Source organism: Maylandia zebra, linkage group LG16 (genome assembly GCF_041146795.1).
Source record: "Maylandia zebra isolate NMK-2024a linkage group LG16, Mzebra_GT3a, whole genome shotgun sequence".
NCBI classification, from domain to species: Eukaryota; Metazoa; Chordata; class Actinopteri; order Cichliformes; family Cichlidae; genus Maylandia; species Maylandia zebra.
Window position 1 is genome coordinate 262,248 of NC_135182.1, and position 20,929 is coordinate 283,176.

The 20,929-nt window shown below is 42.3% G+C and overlaps 1 protein-coding gene across 1 annotated transcript in view; it reads left to right on the forward strand.

The window, feature by feature from the left end:
- Nucleotides 1–2,545: 2,545 nt before the first annotated feature.
- The window catches only part of LOC112432568 (rab3 GTPase-activating protein catalytic subunit-like), a gene marked incomplete at its 5' end in the record, with an annotated part of 30,445 nt that continues 12,061 nt past the window's right edge, over nucleotides 2,546–20,929 (forward strand). Inside the window, 9 exons of the mRNA XM_076875336.1 lie at nucleotides 2,546–2,654; nucleotides 3,407–3,480; nucleotides 4,311–4,412; nucleotides 4,590–4,762; nucleotides 15,208–15,262; nucleotides 15,563–15,891; nucleotides 17,278–17,287; nucleotides 17,421–17,648; nucleotides 18,389–18,479. Of these exons, the coding sequence (XP_076731451.1) occupies nucleotides 2,546–2,654; nucleotides 3,407–3,480; nucleotides 4,311–4,412; nucleotides 4,590–4,762; nucleotides 15,208–15,262; nucleotides 15,563–15,891; nucleotides 17,278–17,287; nucleotides 17,421–17,648; nucleotides 18,389–18,479 (1,171 nt within the window). The remainder of the gene's footprint in view (nucleotides 2,655–3,406; nucleotides 3,481–4,310; nucleotides 4,413–4,589; nucleotides 4,763–15,207; nucleotides 15,263–15,562; nucleotides 15,892–17,277; nucleotides 17,288–17,420; nucleotides 17,649–18,388; nucleotides 18,480–20,929) is intronic.

A 20,929-nucleotide genomic window follows, 5' to 3' on the forward strand; every position in this document is an offset into this window, starting at 1 on the left:
CAGATCAGACACATATTTCTGTGTTGCAGGTATGGAGATGTTCTTATGTTTTGGAGATGCAGTCTTTCATTCATTGTTTTTATAAGTACAGTGTTGTATTGCCTGTTAGATGGCGGTTATTAATATAATTGTACTGAAGTATAATGTTTGAACTATAAGTACCAGAATATTGGGTCCTGGTTATTGAATTGTATTTATCTGACTGTTTATTTGTTTTTGAATTATTTTGTTTATTGTTCTTATAAGTTGTTTTTGATGTTTTTTTCAGTGACATATTATTTATTTTGTGCTTTTTGTTTTTGAGAGCTTAAGTTAATGTTTTAAAACAATTTGTTGTATTTGATTCATTATATTATTGTAGTGTTAATGAAGCTGCAGACACAGCTCCTTTCAACATGGCCGGAGGAGAGGTGTACTGGCAGTCGCGTGACACACACAGATCAGACACATGTTTCTGTGTTGCAGATGTGCAGTAAAGAGCCAAAGACCCAGTACTGTCTCCTGCCTCCTACTTTCACGCCAGAACACAACGCAAGAACAACAGGCGTAACACATGAACGGGTTACACATACTGAGGTGAGTTGTTGAGGATATGTCGAGCTGTTGATAAGCACAGCTGTTTTTGTGCTCTTATATACTGTTAGCCTGTTTTGCTGGCGTTAGTGAAGCTGTTTTCAACTGGATGTAACATTGTTGAACGATGTGAGCATGTAATTGTAACCCTGTGTTCATTTAGTCGTTTGATACCGTTTAATATCCAGTACATCTATTGGGTGTTTTATAACAGCCCTGGAATCATTTTAAGTTTTACAATGCCGGTGATTTACGACTCTTTCGCGACAGTCAACTGTGGCGTAAACTCTGGCGGGTCTCAGAGCTAGCTTATGTGAGCAAGCAGTGACATCTATACATGCAGTAGCCTTAAAATACTGATTATTTATTCTCCTGCTAGGTAAGAATTTGTGTTTTATACGTTTATTGTCACATTGTGCGCCATGTTATTGTTTCGGTGAAATGAATTTCTACAATGGTGGACTTAGACAAAATAGTGTTACTGTTAATTTGACTCTCTGCAGTGTTTAAATGCTTACACATACACACACAGTTACTGTCCCTCCACACGTAGGACTCAGTTCTGCTTCTATGCCCCATCTTTGTTTACTCTTTCCCACCCAACAAGTGCATAAATAAGATGTTAAAAACGTCATCATCATATCAAACATGATCGATTTGGGGGGAGTTTGTTTGGCACATGCTGACTGCATCCTAATTATAACCAGAAGAGGAGGCGAGAGGAGAGAACGAGAGTGCAGCAGTTTGGTCAAAGGAACAGGTGAAGAAGAGGTGAGCATCCAAGAGACGAGCAAGAGGACAGTTTCAAAGCAGACATTATGGCACAATAAAAGCTGTAAGAGCAGAGATTCATTCATATCTTTACTATTTTTCTTTAGCTTCTACTCCCGCTGCTTACAATAAATCCGAGATAAAGAACAAACAAGAACAACTCACATGGCATTGATTGTTTAGTTCAGTGTCACTCTGTGATTGTTTGACATTTCATATAAATGTGACTCTAAAATATAGTCAATAATATTAAAAAGCTGCTGTTACTGAGTGAAACTTGAAGGATTATGATAAACTTCAGTTCTTACTGAATCTGTAACATTGCTTTTTTTAAAATTGTTAAATGACTTTTGTGTCACTGTGCACAGTGAAAAGCTCACTTGATGTAGTGGTGAGGCCATGTTCACCACTAGATGGAGACAACCTGGCACAGGTATTTTCTATACACTAAATTTCACACTGAAAAGCCTTGGTGGGAATTTTTGTTTCATAGAAAGTAAAGGAAAACATGTCTTGAGGTCTTTTTCCAGTGTTTTCAAAATTGTGTTTTTCACATACACATCAAAACTTCACACAGACAAACACACACACAAAACAACAAAATATGTCAAATTAGGGAGGGCAGAGAGCGCAGCCTTTACATTGTTTTATTGTAGAGTGACAGGAACTGCCTATGAGCTTCTAATCAAGCAGAAGTGTTGACGGAAAATCTATCAAAGGAAATACATTGATGAAAATCAAAGAAGAGAAATATTTATGTGATGTTCCATTTTCCTGAGAGCTGATTGGCTGTGATGACTCCTTCAAGTACTACATGCTACTTTGTCCTGCTAGTTAAGCCTGCTGTCTGTTCTCAGGCCTCCTCCTGTTTCACTGCCATATATCCATCACCAGAGGGCTCCACTGACCTGCCTGCTGACATCAGACCACACCCCTGTGTCATGTGACCTGGCAGGAGTAGCAAAGCTGGACTCAGACCTGGCCAGGCAAGTTCAAAGGCAGCTGTGGTAGAGAGAGTATATGGGCTCAAATTGTGCTCATAAATATTTTGTACTTGTAAATCAATTTGTGTGTGTATGGGATCAGAACGATGCCACCTTGAAATGAAACCGAAAAAAATATTGAAACTGAAATAAATGTACAGCGCGGCTGCGGTCACGGACAAACTTGCATGTGTCTGTTCGGGAATGGCAGATGCTGAGAGGTCCAGCGTTTACATTACCGGCTATTTCAAAGTGACAGCCTGAGGTGTTCTTCAGTAAATTGGACTACCAGACAGGAGGACCTGAGGCCCCACCGTATTATTTTCGGTAAGTTAAATGTGTGTGTAAGCTAATCCGTAACTTAGGTCCTTAGGTGAGCACTCGGCTGTCGGGGAAACTTGTTTTGTAAAGTTCGTTTAGCTAACCCGTGCAGGTGAATGAATTTACCCTGACTAAAGAAATCAAGAGAAACGCACCGGGCTGCTCAGTGACTAACCACGGTTACTGTACTTTTATTATGAGTATTATACTGTAAGAGCAACAGGCTGGACTCTGCTTCTGCTCCTGTGCAGAGCTGATTATTAATAAGAAGCTCGGTATACAGACAAGGATAACACAGTACCCGGGCTAGAAAGACAACTCCAGTTTGAGGCGCATGTCCTCCTGACATTTGGTGTTTGTGTTAACGATCCAATGGAAAAGCTTTGATGGGAGTGAGCTGTTCACTTGCACTATAGCACACAAAACGCTGCGCTGAGCACTGAGTGTTGCATCCGTGTACACACTGCATTGCTTCATATTTCACTCGTAAAGTAGGAAATGGGTGGAGCAGTTTATTAAAAGGGTAAAAGTACATGGGTTTGATTGTAAGGCCCAAACAGAGCTGGCACAGGTCTAACAAGCATGAAGGGACAAACTGAGTGTGACATAAGGAAATGCTTACATGTGTAATTATCTTGATTACTGGTGAAGGACTACGTCACATGTAATCAAACATGACTCATTACTTATAAAAACCCTTTAACTAAAAGTTTATCAGAAACTCTCCTCTACTGTTTACTCTGTTTATCACCCAACAGTGACCTCGACCCTCTTCAAGCTCCTCACTGGTCAGTTCGAGTCAGGACGGCTGAAAATCCTCAGTGTTTACTGGGTAAGTTAAACTGATCAGTGGGACACTCAGGAACGGAGACCATGATGCTTTGGGGCTGACCACAGAGGTTTTACTAGTCAGTACAGATTTCAAACACACCGCTACATACTACATTAAGGTCAGTGCATTAAGTGCACTGACCTTAATGTTGTATTTTTCTGGTTGCTAATACACTTGGATCCATTACAAACATACACATTGTTGTGTGATGTGTGAAGACTTTTTATGGCTTTGTTTTTTGTCCAAACAGCACAGAGGAAACTATTTCTAAGCTAAAATTCATGCATCAAATGATACGCAGCAGATAAGACGGATGTAATCAAGCTACCGATAGAAAGAACATAATCAAGGACAAATAAAGTGTCTTTTTTTCCTCATTGTTCTCTGTGTGGGCCTCCTACTTCCTCCGTGTGGTAGTTTGACTTGTACTGATGTGGCTCCTCTGCTTCTTTTCACAAACAGTTTTTCCTTCCTGGTCACTGTTGAGCCCGTCACACTCAGCAGCTCGAGCTCGAGCTAAGACAGCCTTGAATCTTAAAACTACAGCCATAATTGCATTTATGTCTTAGAGTGCTGGCCACAGATATTGATCCCATCTGACAGCAGCTCAGTAAAGCACAAGAGCGTCATCTTAAACAGGATATCAGACAGCGTTCTTATTTTTATTGTCTACTTCTGGTCACATCCTGCTTTTGCCACTGAGCGATCAGCATCCTGTGTTTTATCATGAAGTGATGACTACGTGAGCTGCACTTGTTTAATTCTTCTAACATCTATAAAACAACAGAGTTTCTAAATGACAGACTTATTTATTTGTGTTTGTGTCTCAGTATCTGTTTCCAGATGCTGCTGTGGAGAAGTCTGACTGTAAGAATAACACTCAGCTGTCCAACTCCAGTGGGACATCGGAGCAAGAGAAAACCTCTGATTATGTATGTTTGCCTCTTCACCACTCGCACACTCAAGGTTACACTCAGGTCAGGTCCAATATAAGTTTCAGAGTGAAGACAGGCTCAGTGCTGTCAGTACTTTGTCAGGATTTTTATTAGAATGTATTAAATTTGGTGTCCTGCTGTTTGATTTCATGCTGGTCTTTTCCCTCGTTGTAGAAGCTTTTCCACCAGCTGAAGTCAGCCCCCAGTGACAGTCTGACCTACCGTCTGGCTCTGTGTGTGTGTCTGGTCAACTATTACTACGGTGGGCTGCGGGCTGTTGGACACCTCTGGCAGGAGTTTGTCCTTGAGTTGCGTTACCGGTGGGAAAATAACCATCTTATTTGTGGGTGGGTACCTCACAGGCTCGTGCTGCTTTGATTTTAAAGATGTCACACATATTAACATTTTCATTTTATAGCAGGTAAAATAAGTATTGAACACGTCAGCAGTTCTCTAAGCAAATATATTTCTAAAGGTGCTTTGATGTGAAATTATCACCAGATGTCGGTAACACAGGGACATTAAACACACAGACATTTATTTATTACTTTATACAAATGTTGGTGATGACAGTTCATGGCAGCTTCTGTATGGAGAAACCAGTCCCATCATTGCTCATGACTTTGACCCACTCACCACACAAACAGTCTATAAATCCCGAATGCTCCGTGGATCCTTCCCACAGATTCGGCTCAGGTGATTGGCTGGGCCGTTCCAGCAGCTTTACTTGATTCCTCTGAAACCAACAGTTTCCATTGGCTGTGTTTGTGATCATGGTCTTGCTGAAACATCCATCCTTGTTTCATCTTCATCATCCTGGTAGATGGCAGCAGATTTTAATCAACAATGTCTCCATTCATCCTTCCTGGAGTTAGATTTAATGGCTCAGTCCCTTTTGCAGCTTGTTATAAAGTTTTTATGCATAACTTTTCTAAGCAATCACACATTTTTTTGGGAACATCAAAATCATAATGCTCCCACCTCCAGACTTCAGTGTTGCTGTGGTGTTTTTGGGATGCAGCCACCCAAACACGGTGTGTTTACAGCATTCAAAGAGTTTTGCTCTTAACAAAGGCAGTCGCACTTTTCTCCTCTCCCTTAGCTTCCCTGCTTAGCCTCTTGTGTCCTTGTTTACTCTCGTGTTTTTTGTATTACTTTTCCCTGGAACACTCTCTCACAGTCTGTTCTCTAAAACCTAAAAGAGGAATTATGGATTTGATCAACTGGTCCCTGAATGCAATTGACACCCCTTTCTCAACGAGAAGTCTGGGCTCGGGTGAGCCTGAATGCTGAAGATATCTACCTATTCGGAACCATGGTAACAGGGTTCTGGCTGATCGGAGCTGGCTTGGCCCTGACTTATCGAAGAATTAAGAAAGCGGAACCAGTTGTTCAAACCCCCACAAGGCTGCCCGCTGGGATTCAAACGATGGGAAGAGGCGTGAGTTTCTCAAAATGAGCTCATTGAGTGCAGCATGGATAAGATCTTGGAGAAGCTTACGGCTGCTGTGAATACTCAGAATAAGACTTCTGAGTGCAAATTGGATCACATCTTGGAGAAGCTCACTGCGGTCGTTGTTAACTTGTTATTTTCTGTTATACTGCGAGAGTACTGTTGCCCGCGAAGGGTTGTTGTTGGTGTGGAGAAAAATGGCGTAACAAATAAAGCGCTTGGAGTGAGACTACGACGTCGTGTCTTTGAGTTCTCAGAATCGGCTCTCTGAGCACAAGAATGACAACATCACGGAGCGCAAGTTTGATAACATCATGGAGAAGCTCACGGCTCTCCAACGGGAGATTGAGAGACCAGTGTCGGAGTGTTAGAACAGCTTTGAAATTCATATGAGCTGTTCGCACTAAAGTAAAAACCTCCATCACTTATGCGGATACCCCTTCGGCCCCAGCCGTGGGCTCAAGGCTGGAGCCGAACAACAACTCCCTGATAACGACTGTGTTTAGACTGTTCTTCCCACTCCATGCAAGGCCACCTGGGTTGGCTGGAAGACTGTTTACTTAGCCTGGCAGGGAGGAGGACACTGTCTCAGCTGAACTCTGGACACGCACACGCTTACACAGACATATATACACATGCAGATGTACACTCCTCCCCCCTCCAAACGCCTTCGACGCTTATTCCCCTCCGATGCTGACGGTGGATCAAGGAGACCAGCGCACGCAGGCCTGGATGTACTGTCTACACTGGCTGTCTCTCACCCTTTACCCATCCCTGTTGCTTGTCATGTGTTTCTTTCGTGTATTAAGAGTTTTTTCATGTGCAGAGGTGTTTTTTTTCTGTTCTCAAACTGATCTCCCTGTTGGAGCTCAGTCTGGGGGGAGTTATTTTTTTCTCCTTATCTTTCCTCATGTGGTGCATTTTCCATTGTTATGCCTCTCTGACCTGTCTTCCCCATGTGATGTTTGTGTCATGTATGTATTGCAAAAATAAAGAACGGGGAGGAATATCATCAAAACTGGAAACAGGTAATCCCCAAAGGGGGTGATAATGCCATAACTTTCACTATGGTCAAATTCTCAAAATTTGACCCTCAAAAATTCTTCAAACATTTAGACACAAAGTGGAGATTTAGATACATATAATGTCGTAAACCACATAAGCATGTAGTATTTGATTCAATAACATGGTGAAATAACAAGCAGCAAAAGGTTGATCATGTTAATGGTGTTTATTCAAGGGTGCAGAGGAGATTATTATTATTAAAGACAACAAATGAAATAACGAAAAGTAGAAGTGGAAAAATTTGCGTTAACGGTAATAAAATCAAAAAAAAAAAGAAATACTAACTAAAACTGTACTGAATGTTCACAAAACTAACTAAAATTAACTAGATTTATAGCAAAATGTGTTTGGTTGCATTGATGTGTGCGTGCCCTGCTATAGTGAAATTAAGGTAGTACGTTAGTCGAGTCGTCTGTGTTGCTGCTCCGTTCACGCGCAGAATCAGGTCAGGAAAAGTCGGGAGACAGCGCCAGAATAGAATTGAGGATGATTTTAATATGACTGTTTTGTAGACATAACAAGAGTCTTGTGGTGGAGAGGGACGTAATGTCCTCCTGAGACCCAGAGAATAAGAAAAAACAGGGAGAAAATATTTTCGTTTTTTCTTTTTACTTTTTTTCTTTTTTCTTTTAAATGAATCAAGTGTTATTAAAATAACAATCTCATAAGATGAAGATCAGGGACCAACCCAGAAGTCACTGACACTTCACTAGCTGTAAACTATTGGTTTAGGAATAAGTGATGGCACTGAACTTTCTATTTCACAAAAGTCAATTTATTTAGGATATCTGAGGAAGTACTGATTTTATTTGGAGACACAAAGGAACATTTGGCACTTCCCTCATCTCACATCTGTTTCATTGTTGTACCCAACCATTCTACAACTGAAATGCCTTGGACTGCTAACCATTTCAGGCAAGTGGAGTGAACCATATTTTGCTAGACTCTCATCAGATTGGGGCTTCCTTTTATTGATCTTTGGAGAGAAGTCTTCATTACTGGTATTATTCAGGTCTTGTTCACATGTTTGTCCCAGGTTTCTCAGCCAAGAGGAGCTTAAACCCCAGATACTGTGAGTTCTTTTCACACATTGAGATCACTGACAACTCTCAGCAACGACGTGATCTCGTAGAAACAATTAGGTGTTATGGATTCAACTATAATTGCGACACTTTTTTTTTTTTTACTTTACTGGAAAAGATTTCTGCATTTTACCCATATTTTATTTTTAACTCAAAATCAAAATTCCAGATTCTACTACATGTTGGTTTTGCACCAGATAGGACGACAGATTTCAGGTGGCCCTGTGTCTTTCTCTATTACATCTGCCACTGCATCTCGATAATCTTCTCTGTGGCTTTTAGTGGGTCCTGACCCTCTCATATTTTGAAAAATCTATGTTTGAATCTCCCTTAATAATTGTGTTAAGAATTCTCTCCGCCTTTGTCAAAAGTTGGGTATTAGGAAAAAGTGAAATAAATATAAATATAAAGTCCCAATGTGTAGAGCACACATTAATAAATTAGTCATGTTCCCTGTGAAAGTAAATGAGCCTAATTCTTAAAGACCCCTGAAATTATTTACCAGATGTTTATTTTTTGAATAAAATAAAAATCTGAGTTTAACAAAACATCTTAAATGTAAATATCAAGCTTACCTTTCTCTCTTCCATAAAATGTGCTGGTGGGCACGCCAGCCATTTTGAAAAGGTGGGAAAAACAATTGGCAAGGCCACACCCCCACACATGTGACATAATTTTAAAGGTACTGTTGTCCTCTCTAAGAAACATCAGGACTTAGAGGAGTGGCAAGTAGAGTATGAGAGCTACAAGCAAAAAACTAAATGTGTACTACAGTGCGCAAAAATGAATTACTGGGTCATCAGGGGGTCTTGAGGGACATTTATAAAACAAAAAATCCCACAAACCTTAAAAGTGCACTTGAAAAGCTCACACAAGAAGGTTAACCTAGCTTACCTAGAAGACCTCATCAGGGGGAGCACGCTCCCCCTCGTTGAAGAGCTCACCCACTTAACTCGCATCCCAAGAAAATAGCTAACCCCAGATAAGGCAGCGTGATGTATCCCGAGATAACAGGACTGGGACATCTAAATAAAGGTGTGAAACAATCGCCTTCAAAAGGTTATCAATTGACTTCAACCAAAATTAGGACCACATGGTGCGGCAAGAGTTAATAGTTATTAGTCTCAACACCCAAGGATAACCAGAAGAGCATGACTGATATGATGGAACTGGAATTTTGTTACACTTAATTTTTGCAAAACACAAATAAAACTAAATTGAAACTAAGGATTTTCAGAAAATAAAAACTAGACTAAACTAGCAAAGAATTGGTAAAAACTAATTACAACTGGTAAAATTGAAAATCTGGAGTCGAAACTAAATAAAAGATAAAACCTAATGAAAATGGCGAAACGTTTAAAACTCTGGTGCAGAGATTGGCAAATCTGACCAGGAACGTTATAAAATGGATTGTCAGAACAGTCAGCGTTAAAGCCACTTTTGACAGTCCATACTAGGATGGCATTGGACATCTTGGGGGTGGAAAGGGGGTTGGTGTGACCAAGGTGTGGTTTGGCTTGTCGTATGTATATTTGAGATCATATGGCTCTGGATGGACCAGTTACCAGGGCATGGAAGGAGGACAGACTCATTAAAGGAGGAGAAGGCATTTCCTGGGATTGGAGATCCTCTGGGTGAGTGGTTGATTAAAAGCATGCATAAAATAGAAGTTATCTGTTGTTATTGATTGGTAATAGATTGATAATTGGCCACATTTACAGCTGTATTGACTTGTTGTGGACGTAGTCGACTTCAGGTTTAAACACTCTCATTAACAGGTTGAAAATAGTGACATTAAAGGAAGAGTATGCAGCACCACCCTGTCAGACGCCAGTGATGGTGGAGCTCACTGATGAATCAGGTGAGCTGGATTCATGGCTGATACAAAACTAAGATCCCCCTGCTGTGGTCAGTAAGGGGAGAAAAGGGGGAAATAAAATCAAGAATTAAAGAGGCATTTATAAACGTTTAGGTGTCAAGTGAAACGGGACAAAAGGGGGTGTTATACTGTTATTTTCAATGTCAGCATTATTATTGTATGAGAATCATGCAACAAGCATTGCATCGATGATCATTTATTGAAGCTTTTGACCTTATACTAACATCTGTGTTCTTGTGATTGTTATAACTTCTGATGAATCTTCCATTTACAGGTGTTAGGATAATGATATAATTTTTCATTGCAGGTGTAACCATGATCATTTTATACATATTGCAACTTGTTGCTCATTGTAGAGTTGTGCTCAAGTTAATAAGGGTTAAAGGCTACAGTCAGCGCGAATGTCTGACTGATCTATTGAGGGAAAAGGCTTCGAGCACAGAAGGCCGCACGCGCTTACAAAACACTGATATCATGTTATTCTTTGTGATCTTTTCTTAAATTATGTCTTTAAGGTTAGTTTAAATAGTGGCAGTTAATTAAACGAGATTTATTAAAATATTAAATACCTGAGTCAGAACGTTACACGCGGATCACCTTAAGAGTCTGGGAAACTTTGTAGCTGCCTAACTTTTTTTTTTGAATGTTCTAGCTCCGTTGATTTGACACATTGGAATGTGTCAAAAAAGGGGGAAGGTTGAGCTTTAACATCAAACCAGGATTATTTGAACATTTTATAACTTCATTTGTGTCTTTAATAATTTAGGAACGGTAAAGCTTAAGCTAATAGCGGTCCGAGAAGACGGACCTTTTAGAGAATCAGTGAAAAAGCATAAACTATCACTTTCATGTTTAATCATTACTCATTGAAATGAACTGAATAGCGTTTAGAAGATTTGTTAATTTTTTGTCTTTTGTTAAAAAGAGGGGTTTCAATAATTTTCAGACACACCTTGCAAATGTGCTTATAACGAGTTGGCACTCGGCCTTTTGAAGGTCAGAAGCTTCGTTCGGCGTGACTGTCCGGACTGATAAAGTGTAAGAAATGCCTTGAGTGCGGAGGGCTAAATGCAAACATGCTTACACACACATAAGATATGATTAGAATAAGTCCCTGGGACATTCTGAATGTTTTAGACCAATTCTGAATCACTAGAAGGTCAGTAGATAATAACATTAGATTATTAGGGTTAGGAAGAGAGGTGTTTTGGTTTTCTGTCTCTTACAGAGAAAGGAACAGACACCAGACGAGGTCACAGAGATGCGAGGATCCTCCGTAGCAGAGACAGACACAGTGACTGCCGAGACATCAACTGGGTCCAAGGGTCATGGCGTTTGGGCTCCAGCTAGTCACCACAAAAGGATGGATCCCATAAACACAGCAATAACCATGAAGGGGTTGGCGGAAATCCGGGAACACCAGACCAACGAAGTTCGAGAGGCTTTTGGGCAAAAAGGGGACACCTTCCTGTTCCTTTTTCTGGAGAATACACAGATCGTTGTTTGAAATCGGAGCAGAATAATCCCCTGATCTGTGTTACGACTGAAGGGTTGTCTAACCCCTAATGTTGAAGAATTGAGAGCAGAGGATCACCCAACTGGACGACACTGGTAGCTGCAGCAATAAAATAAAGGTTAAGAGCTCTTCGGACAGAGGTTCTAGTCTACGTCTGAATGGTATAAGGGAACACCAAATAAAGCAGTGGGAGACAAGGACATTGTCATCTGGACCTGCTACTGTTGGAATCCTAGTTTTTCTTGCACCTGACTTGCGTAAACACAGAGGTCATCTTACATATGGTTTGCCCCTCAGGGGGACAAAGGACCTCAGGAGTGAGAAGAGATGAACCCGGCCACACTGGGCTACAGGGTGTTTGTGAGGTCATTATTCTAATGACCTCATCAGGGGGAATTGTAAAATTATGATATTATTTTATGCCATGTTATACCCCTAATTAAAGATTGTGAATTATTATGTAGTTTTAGTTTGCATTATTCTCCTGAATTAGAAGAAGCTGATAACTATTGCATTAGTTAAACTGATTTGCATTACATTAAATTGCTGACTTGTTGTGAATGAATGATATTGTTTTATGATGCATTATATTGCTGAGTTATAAGAAATACTGTTCGCAGAAGGTTATTGTCTAATTTGTCTGAGTAGAAGAGAACAGAGTGTGCTGGAGTTTTCTGCCCCATTTCAGCAGGAGCAGATAAACAGGGAGCCAAGGTCGTAGCTTAGGCGCTGTGTGAGAGAGAGCATGTGAATGTTTAGGCTTTTTATGATAAGGTGGAGGCACCAGAGGTTATAAAAGTTTGAGCAATGCTCCACCATTTTGAGATTTTGAGGCTGTCTGCATCAGTGTCCATCTCCCACGTGTGTGATCATTAAATCATCGTTTGACTCAACCCGGCCGGACCAGTGTTGTTATTGTGGTTTTTCCTCTTGTCTCCATCCCCAATATTTTGAACCTTAACAATGGTCAGAAGGGTAAGATGGCGCTGGCAAAGGTCGGCAGTCTTAACCCAATTTCCATTGGGGTCAGCCTTCAGGATCAATAAAGTTTTATTGAATTGAATTAAGTGACCAAACTATAAAGTTAAAGCGTATTGTTGTACCTATGCATTACACTGGAGCAGAGCTTACATACATTCTTACCTGCTTACACTCATCATTCATTCGTCAAACTGAATAAAATAGCAATAAAATAGGGTGGCTGCAGCTCAGGCGGTAGAGCGGGTCGTCTACTGATCGGAAGGTTGGTGGTTCAATTCCTGGCTTCCCCCAGGCTGCATGCCAAATATCCTTGGGCAAGATACTAACCCCAAATTGCTCCCCGATGCGTTCATCGGAGTGTGCGCGTGTGTGTGTGTGTGAGAGAGAGAATGTTACTTAGAAAGCACCTAGAAAAATGTGCTTGTGCGAATGGGTGAATGCACAAGTTGTGTAAAGCGCTTTGAGTGCTCAGAAGAGTAGAAAAGCGCTATATAAGAACCAGTCCATTTACCATTTAACCAGAGGAGTATTGCACTGGTTGGATGGCAGCAGCCATGGAGGGAGGGTGTAATTGTCCCGTGTTATGCTGGTGTTTTGTATTAGATGTAAGCTTACATTTGGCAGCATTAGTGAACATTATACTGAATGTTACACAGGAGTGTCTCAGGTAGGAGGGAGGCTCACTCGGTCCATTCACTGAGCTTAGTGTTCAGTGATCGATGGTCCAGGGGAAAAGCTGTTTTCTTAGCCTGGCTGTCCTGTTTCTTGAACAGGTGCTGTCCAGGATGAGATGAGATTTGATTGGCTCTCCTGAGACAGCGAGTGCTGACCATGTCCTCCAGGGAAGGAAAGGGACAGGCACTATTCTTCTGTGCTGTCTTAATGACCCACTGAGCAGTTAGCATACCAAGCTGTTAGCAGTAGGTGGGGACACACTATGGTGCTGTGGTAAAAAAGCCACCAAGACTTTCTTCTCCAGATGGTGGTTCCTCCTCCTCAGCATCCTGAGGTGGAGTCTTTGACTTTGGACCATGAGAGGTCCTCAGCTACGTGAGTCCCCAGGAACGAGGACACTCGCTGAACACAGTCTGCTTGATGTGGAGAGGAACGTGTTTCCCTCTGCTGAGGTCACATCTCCTTAGTTTTGATGGCGCTGAGCAGACGGTTGTGTTCATTGCAGCAGCCTGTCAGGTTTTTAACCTCCTGCCTGTTCGCCGTCTTCTCCGCTGATGATTGTCGCATCATCAGCAAATGTAACGATGGTGTTAGAGGGGCAGGTAGGTGTGAACTCATGAGTGTACAGGAGAGCAGGCAAAGACGCCTGTGGATACTTTATGTGAATGCAGATGATAATATTCTGCCAGCGTTTCACAGACTTGTTCAGCAAACTTTAAACACACTTCACGCTTCTCTTTTTTTCTGTGGCTCTTGCACACATATTGTTTTCTTTGAAACAGTCGTACCTGCTGATTCCAGGCCTTTCTGTGGCTCTTCATAACTGGGCCTTGACTCTTCTGATAATTCTTTTCACTGGTCTGTGTGAAATCTTGTGGGAAGCACCTGGTCGTGGCCCATTTATGGTGAAATAATATTCTTTCCACTTTACCAAAAGTGCGCTGGAACCTTCAGTAGTTCTACTGTGACCACTGCCACCAGCATGTTTTGCAAAGGTCTTGAGAGAGCTCGTTGTTTTTACCCGTCATGAGACGTTTCTTGTGTGAAACCTGAATAATGAGACCATCAGTTGGGACTGAACCAGCTGATATTTGATTTGATATTAATTGGCGAGGTCTGTGACGAGTTACATGACTCTTTGGTGGCAGGACTCCTGGGCTGGAGGTGCGAGTCCCACTGAGTCTTTGGATGTTGTTGGACTGTCCTGGTTTCCCACCTCGGGATAAGCAGACTACAGTAGCGGTTTCCCTTTCTAAGAAGTGGGACTAGGGGCTGAGCTTGAACTTGGGAATGATACTCCAAAGCCTCCCTGGAAGTCTGTGACTGGGTCAGTTCGTTAGTTGAACCTGAGGTTGAGGATATATTTTCAGCCCTGGAGCTCCTCTGTCAGATGGTGACGGCATACAAAGTATCTGGTACCACTGTCCTCTGTGTGCTGCTGCTGTTGGTCCATCAGCTGTGGAGAGAGTGAAGAATAAGTGATAATGAAAAGTTGTTGTTCTCGTTGAACTCTGTTATTGCTGCTTTATTCGTGGCCAACACTCAGCAGATATTGGCACCAGCCGATTTCAGTCGGGATCTCAAAGGACTTCGTGGAAGAGCAGAACCTATTTGCAGACATTTGTGGGACCTCGTTAGACTGTTGACTTGGACACAGACAGAAGACAGAAACACATTTTGAGACCAGAGGAGATGGATCTGTCAGAGTGGGGGCCCCCAGGCTGTGGAGTGCTTTGATTGCATTTATTTTTATAAACAGCAGCTTGAGACTCATTTATTTAGCCTGGCTTTGAACTAGATTTGTGCTGTTTCATATTATTGTGAAGCACTCTGTGGTTCTTATCCTGTGCCATATAAATAAAGTCAAATGCTGGATGTCTGTACTTTGTCCAGCTGAGCCGACACTTTAGAATCGGGCTTTGGTCTTGTTGTCAGTCATGTTGGATCTCCGTCCGTCTCTAATAACAGACAAATGACCAAAATGTAAAAATCCAAGTACATAATACCAGGCACAAAAGCCCCTGCAGTGTTTGTGCCGTGCTCTAACTAAAACTTTGCTTGAAATTGTTTAAGCAGTATTTGTTTCTCTGTTAACACACTGGTGTTCACTCATATCCATCTCTGTGCTTCCTAATCTGCAGGCTGGCAGGTGGAGCTCCTGATCTTCGCTGTTGTCTTTTGCATCAGAAGTTCCAGGTAGCCACACAGTGCACAAAGTGCAAGGACTAATCGAACGATTTAAAAGACAAAAAACAACATCATGCACATTTGTAGACTTGCAACTTTAATTCCAGTGGTTTATCAAAAGTGTTGTGTTAACTTTGATAATTGGAACGATGTTTAGGTGATAAAGAGAAAAATGAATTCTGAGAGCTGATGCTCAGTGTGATACAGCATCTTCAAACTCCCAAACACCTGTTTATGTCGTGTTGTCTGTTGAACACAAGTAGCAGTGTTATGTTTCCATGTGTGAAAAGAGTTTTTGTTCCTGGACAGATGCTGAATTGTTGTATCGAAAGGAAGAAGGCCAGAGATGACTCTCACAAGGTACCCGAGGGGAAAGAAAAGGAACACAGGGTCTCAGGTGCCTGCCAGAAGAGCCGCCAAGGACCAGAGTGTGCAACCAGTGCTTCCAGTTCAACAAGAGAGATGTCTCAAGGAAAATCCTGGGACTCGTGGAGTGACAGCGAGGAGGAATTCTTCAAGTGCCTGAGTGACCAGGGCGAGACTGAGGCGACACAAGCTGAGGGCAGAGCTGAGGGCAGGCTGCACCCCTACAACAACATGACTCTGCTCAACTCTGCAGAGCCTCTCTATGTTCACAGGTCAGAGTCACTGCCTCACTGTGCAAACACATCATATGCTGTTATTTATTCCAAATACAGCATGTTGAAAATAATAGTCGGGGTCACACGGGGTGGAGCCTATCCCATACCATAGGGCGAGAGGCGGGGTTCACCCTGGACAGGTCGCCAGTTGCAGGGCGAACACAGAGAGACAGACAAACATTTAACCCAGGGGTGGGCAACTCCAGGCCTCGAGGGCCGGCGTCCTGCAGATCTCACCCTGTGTCAACACACCTGAATCAGATGGTTAGTTCAGCCTCTGGAGAACTTCCACGATAAGGATAAGCTTTATTTGTTGGTTGCCTGCAACTGAGATGACCTAATCGACCATACATACCATGTACAAACTTAACATTGGGGATACAGGTCAGGCTAACTAGCAACAAAGGATAGCCCTAACCCAAGACACTTTGAGGAGGTCATTTAGCCATTTAAATCAGCTGTGTTGGATCAAGGACACATCTAAAACCTGCAGGACACCGGCCCTCGAGGCCTGGAGTTGGACACCTCTGATTTATGCTCTCATTCACACCTGTGGGCAGTTTAGAGTCAGAGTTAACCCAACCCCACTCGCTCCATGTTCAAAGACGTGCAGTTAATAATTAGAACTAAAAGAAAGCGGTTGTAACAGTACAGAGGCGACCTTTGTGTGACAAAACCATGAAAGCAGATCTCATATAAGTGGTTCACAGAAATGTCATTAACCTCAGCTGAAGCTGACTGAGTCTGATATCTGTGCATCATGTTTCATTTTCAGGAACCGTCTTCTCTGTGCAGTTAATGAATGGGATATTAATGAATTAATAAAAAATGTCATGTAGGCTTTTACAAGTAAACTAGTGTGGAATAAGAGGACTGTTGATCAGCCTACGCTGTGGAAAGCTGTGACTCTGTCACTGACACGTGTGGCATGATGGATGCAGTCATGCTGGGAGAAGCTACGTGAGTGCAGAAACCTCTGATCACCAGACGATCACGTGGTCGTCAGTTTTCAAACAGCTCATTGCAGTTTGATAAATCATCTTCAGAGGTTATTTGAACCTTGTCTTTGCAGAGACCTGCAGACCTGAGGCAGTAATGCAGTGATAATGACCAGCACACAGTGTAAGTCATGCTGCAGCTGCCCTGAATCTACAGTGTTGGTTATTCCCACCATGTCTCTGTTTCTGATCCAGTGTGGACGAGCTCTTTATTCAGTCTGAACTGGTTTTAATACTAAAATACAATTGATTTGTTATTCATAGATTTTCAGATTTACTCTTACACAAAAAAGTAAAACATTTTTGTTGCCAGATCACACGTATTTACTTCCAGTCCTGAACAGAAGGAAATCGTTTTGATGCCTAAATGACATTTTATGTTCAGTGACAGCCTGGTGTGCTTGGGTCAATGAATGCAGTGGTGTCGTGAGTGGGCCCTGCTCGAGTCGTCAGTGCCAGTATGAGGTGTCAGTGAATATATTTACACATTACTTCATTTAAAGTACGAGTTTGTGTCTCTGTCCACAGGCAGCCAACCCCGGCTGTGTCCTGGAGGATTTTGTGCGCTGGTATTCACCTCGGGATTACGTAGAAGAGGAAGTGGTTGATGAGAAGGTCAACACAATGGTGATGGGGACACTCAGTCCCAGGATGAAGATCCCAGGCAACATGTGGGTGGAGGCTTGGGAGACTGCCAGGGTCACACCTGCACGACGCCAAAAAAGACTTTTTGATGACACCAAGGAGGCCGAGAAGGTCTGAAGCAGGTCGTTCGTTTTGCCACATGCGTGTTTTAAGCCAAACGTGTTTACTAAGTGGATCACAAAGTGTTTTCATGAATGTTTCTGCTGATTTTCAGGATCAGCTTCTGCCATGGGACCGTTTTGGCTCATGTATGTTGGAGAAGTCAGTTTAACACAGATCTGTGCTCACAGACATGTTGAAGCATTTTCACATGTTGATGAAAAAGGATCTGATGCTGTCACACACGATGTTTAACTGACACACAGCAGCTTTCTGTGGTGTGATGGTGTTAAATGAAGAACAACTTTAAACCAGCTTCTATTAATGATCCGGTCGGCTTTATGGGAAAGGGACAAACAGTAACTGGGGTTGTTTCCTCACCCAAAGAGGGTCCTGGATTTGGACCCGGGCAGGTCCCTGCCAAGCATTTGCATGTTCTTCCTGCACATATGAAAGCAGAGCTCGGAGCTCCAGTTTGCACCATCACTGAAAATGTTGCCTGTCTTTTAAAGACATTGTTTATCCAAAAAGAGAAAGTTAAAAATAATGCTCACTGATAGTCTTATGACAGATTTAAAGATCTGGGTATGACTGGTCCCTCTGTGAATAACCATCATAGAGAAAGGTCACCGTTTATCTGGAGTCTTCTTCAGAGGCAGCCTGTTGGCTGTGCAAAAATATTCTGTTGATCTGAAAGAGCAAAAGGAAAACAGAAGCCAGGCAAACTAAACTTTTTGGGGGTTTGTCTTTAGGTTCTGCACTACATGGCGATGCAGAAACCTGCAGACCTGGCCCGTCACCTCCTGCCCTGTATACTTCATGCAACTATTCTGAAGGAAGAAGGTAAGTCCTCACCGTTTGGTTGAAAAACACGTTTATATGAAATAAAATCAGGGAAAATAACTCTAAGCCCACAGCAGGTAAATTACAGTAAGACCGAAATACAAAAAACTAAAGATATTAAAATAAGTACTAAGAAAATGAAATGCAACCCGAGATGTTAATGGAGAAAAAAAAACAGAAGCTGCATGAATAAAAAAGTAGAAATCTTGGACGCTGCCAGCATAATGCACAGCCTTTTGACGGGGCTCGCACACAAACACAAAGCAGAGGATGAAGCATCACCAAATATGTTTCCAAACCAAAGAAGATAAGATGAAGCATACCTGCGCAGCGGTGGGTGATGAGGAGAGGCCGCAGCGTGTCTGACTTAAAGTGCAAGTTTGTGACAGTTTAAAGCTTAACAAGCTAAGACGCCAAACATCCAGAGCACAAAGACAAGTCAGAGGGCTTTTTCAGACACACACTTCTAAACTGTCGTGCTCAACAGTGTCTCTGCTAAAACTGCGTCTGTGCTCTGCCCCTGTAAAGTTGCCTATCGAGTGCTTAATGATAAGGTGCATGGTAGCTGCTTTCCTCTGCAGGTGGAGAAAGCCACTGATAGTGACAAAGGAATGACTTCTGCAGACAGGCTCCTGGCAGAGCCACTGCAGAGGAACTCTTTACAATCACTGACTGTGAAACGTGAGGACTGTGTGGGGATGTGCAGACGGGGGCGCGACGGCTGGGAAACGAGGAGGGCTGCAAGTGGATGCACTGTATGATACACGCTGGCGTCTACACAGCTCAGTCCTGAGCTGAGTGATGTAATGACTGATTGCATCGACACAGTCATTACATCATAATACAACCCCTTTTTTTCGGCACTGAAGCGAAACAGGCTCCGCCCACACAGCCGTTCTGTATCACAGCTGTGATGCAAAAAGATTTGGGCACCACTGGTATAGAGTGACTGAAACCCAGAACCTGGAAGTGTCCAGTGATGTGAGGGTAAAGGACGTCTCACTGTGTACTTTGGTGCACAGATGAGTTTGTGGTCTGTTCAGTGAATGCAGCCCATGAGCTGCAGAAAAAGCCCAAATCCTGAGCCCCCCAAGATTTGGGCTCAAGATGTGTTCTGCACTGCAGGCCCTTGGACTCCATCAGGGTTTGGGCCAGTTTTGAGCTCTTATAAGTATCAGAGATGGACACGTGATGTTTTCAGGGCTGCGTAGGCATGATGGGTAGAACATGACCCTGGTGTTAAAATGCAGGTAAATGTGATTTAGTTTGTTTACTCTAACTAGCTACCCAACCCTCACTGTGAAAGGAGCCTGGAAAGTTTCCCCAGCATGAATTTCTTTCAGTCAAGTTTTCTCCAGTAATGATCAGAAATCAGATAAAACCCACTCTTTATTTTATTCTACACACAATAAATTGATAATTATTCCAGGATACAGAAAAGTCTAGATTTCGTCTTCAGACTGTCACATCTGGAGCAGGGCATAATTTGAATTGGTTTTTAGAAGAAGCTAAAGATCTTTCAGTCGTGTTGCTGTTGTTCCCTGACACCTGCAGTGCAACCATTAATTTAGCTAATGAGAGTTCACGTATAATTATAACAGGTCTTAGTTTCTGGATCGTCTCTAAGTTGACGGTATACTGCTAAGACCAGTTCTGAGTCTAGAGACAGCCAATGGTAAGGACTAGTAAGGACATCACTGAGGAGAGTTTTCTAGTACTTTGGAGAAACCTCAATCAGCTAACGTCCTGCTGTGATACTCAGACCTTTTCTCTAATTAAACCAGAAAGCTAGTTTTCATTTATTCTATAATATCCCAGAATGTTTCAGCAGGTCAGAAATGCTTTGGTGCATATCCAGGTTGTATGCAAATTAATTCTGATTAAGTCTGGACTACAAAATACAAAACATAGCAACAATAATGTCCTCGTTTCACTTCTTTAAAAAATGTATTTTGATCTTATGACACTTACTAAAAGCTTTACTTCCAGAGGTTGACAGAGACGCTCCGTGCTGATAACACGTGAATGTGTGAAGGTTTGGATCATATCTATCTAATAGACTCCAGTTTGTACATGTAAATGGAGAGTCCTCTTCACACACTGAGGTTAGTTATGGAGTTCCACAGGGTTCAGTGCTAGGACCAATTCTGTTTACATTATACATGCTTCCCTTAGGCAGCATCATTAGAAGACATAGCATACATTTACACTGCTATGCAGATGACACCCAGCTCTATCTGTCCATGAAGCCAGATAACACACACCAATGAGTTAAACTGCAGTAATGTCTTAAAGACATAAAGACCTGGATGGCCGCTAACTTTCTGCTTCTTAATTCAGATCAAACTGAGGTTATTGTACTCGGTTATTGTAGATGGCCCCGCCCCTCCCTGAGCCTGGCTCTGCTGAAGGCTTCTTCCTGTTTAAAGGGAGTTTTTCCTTGTGCCAAA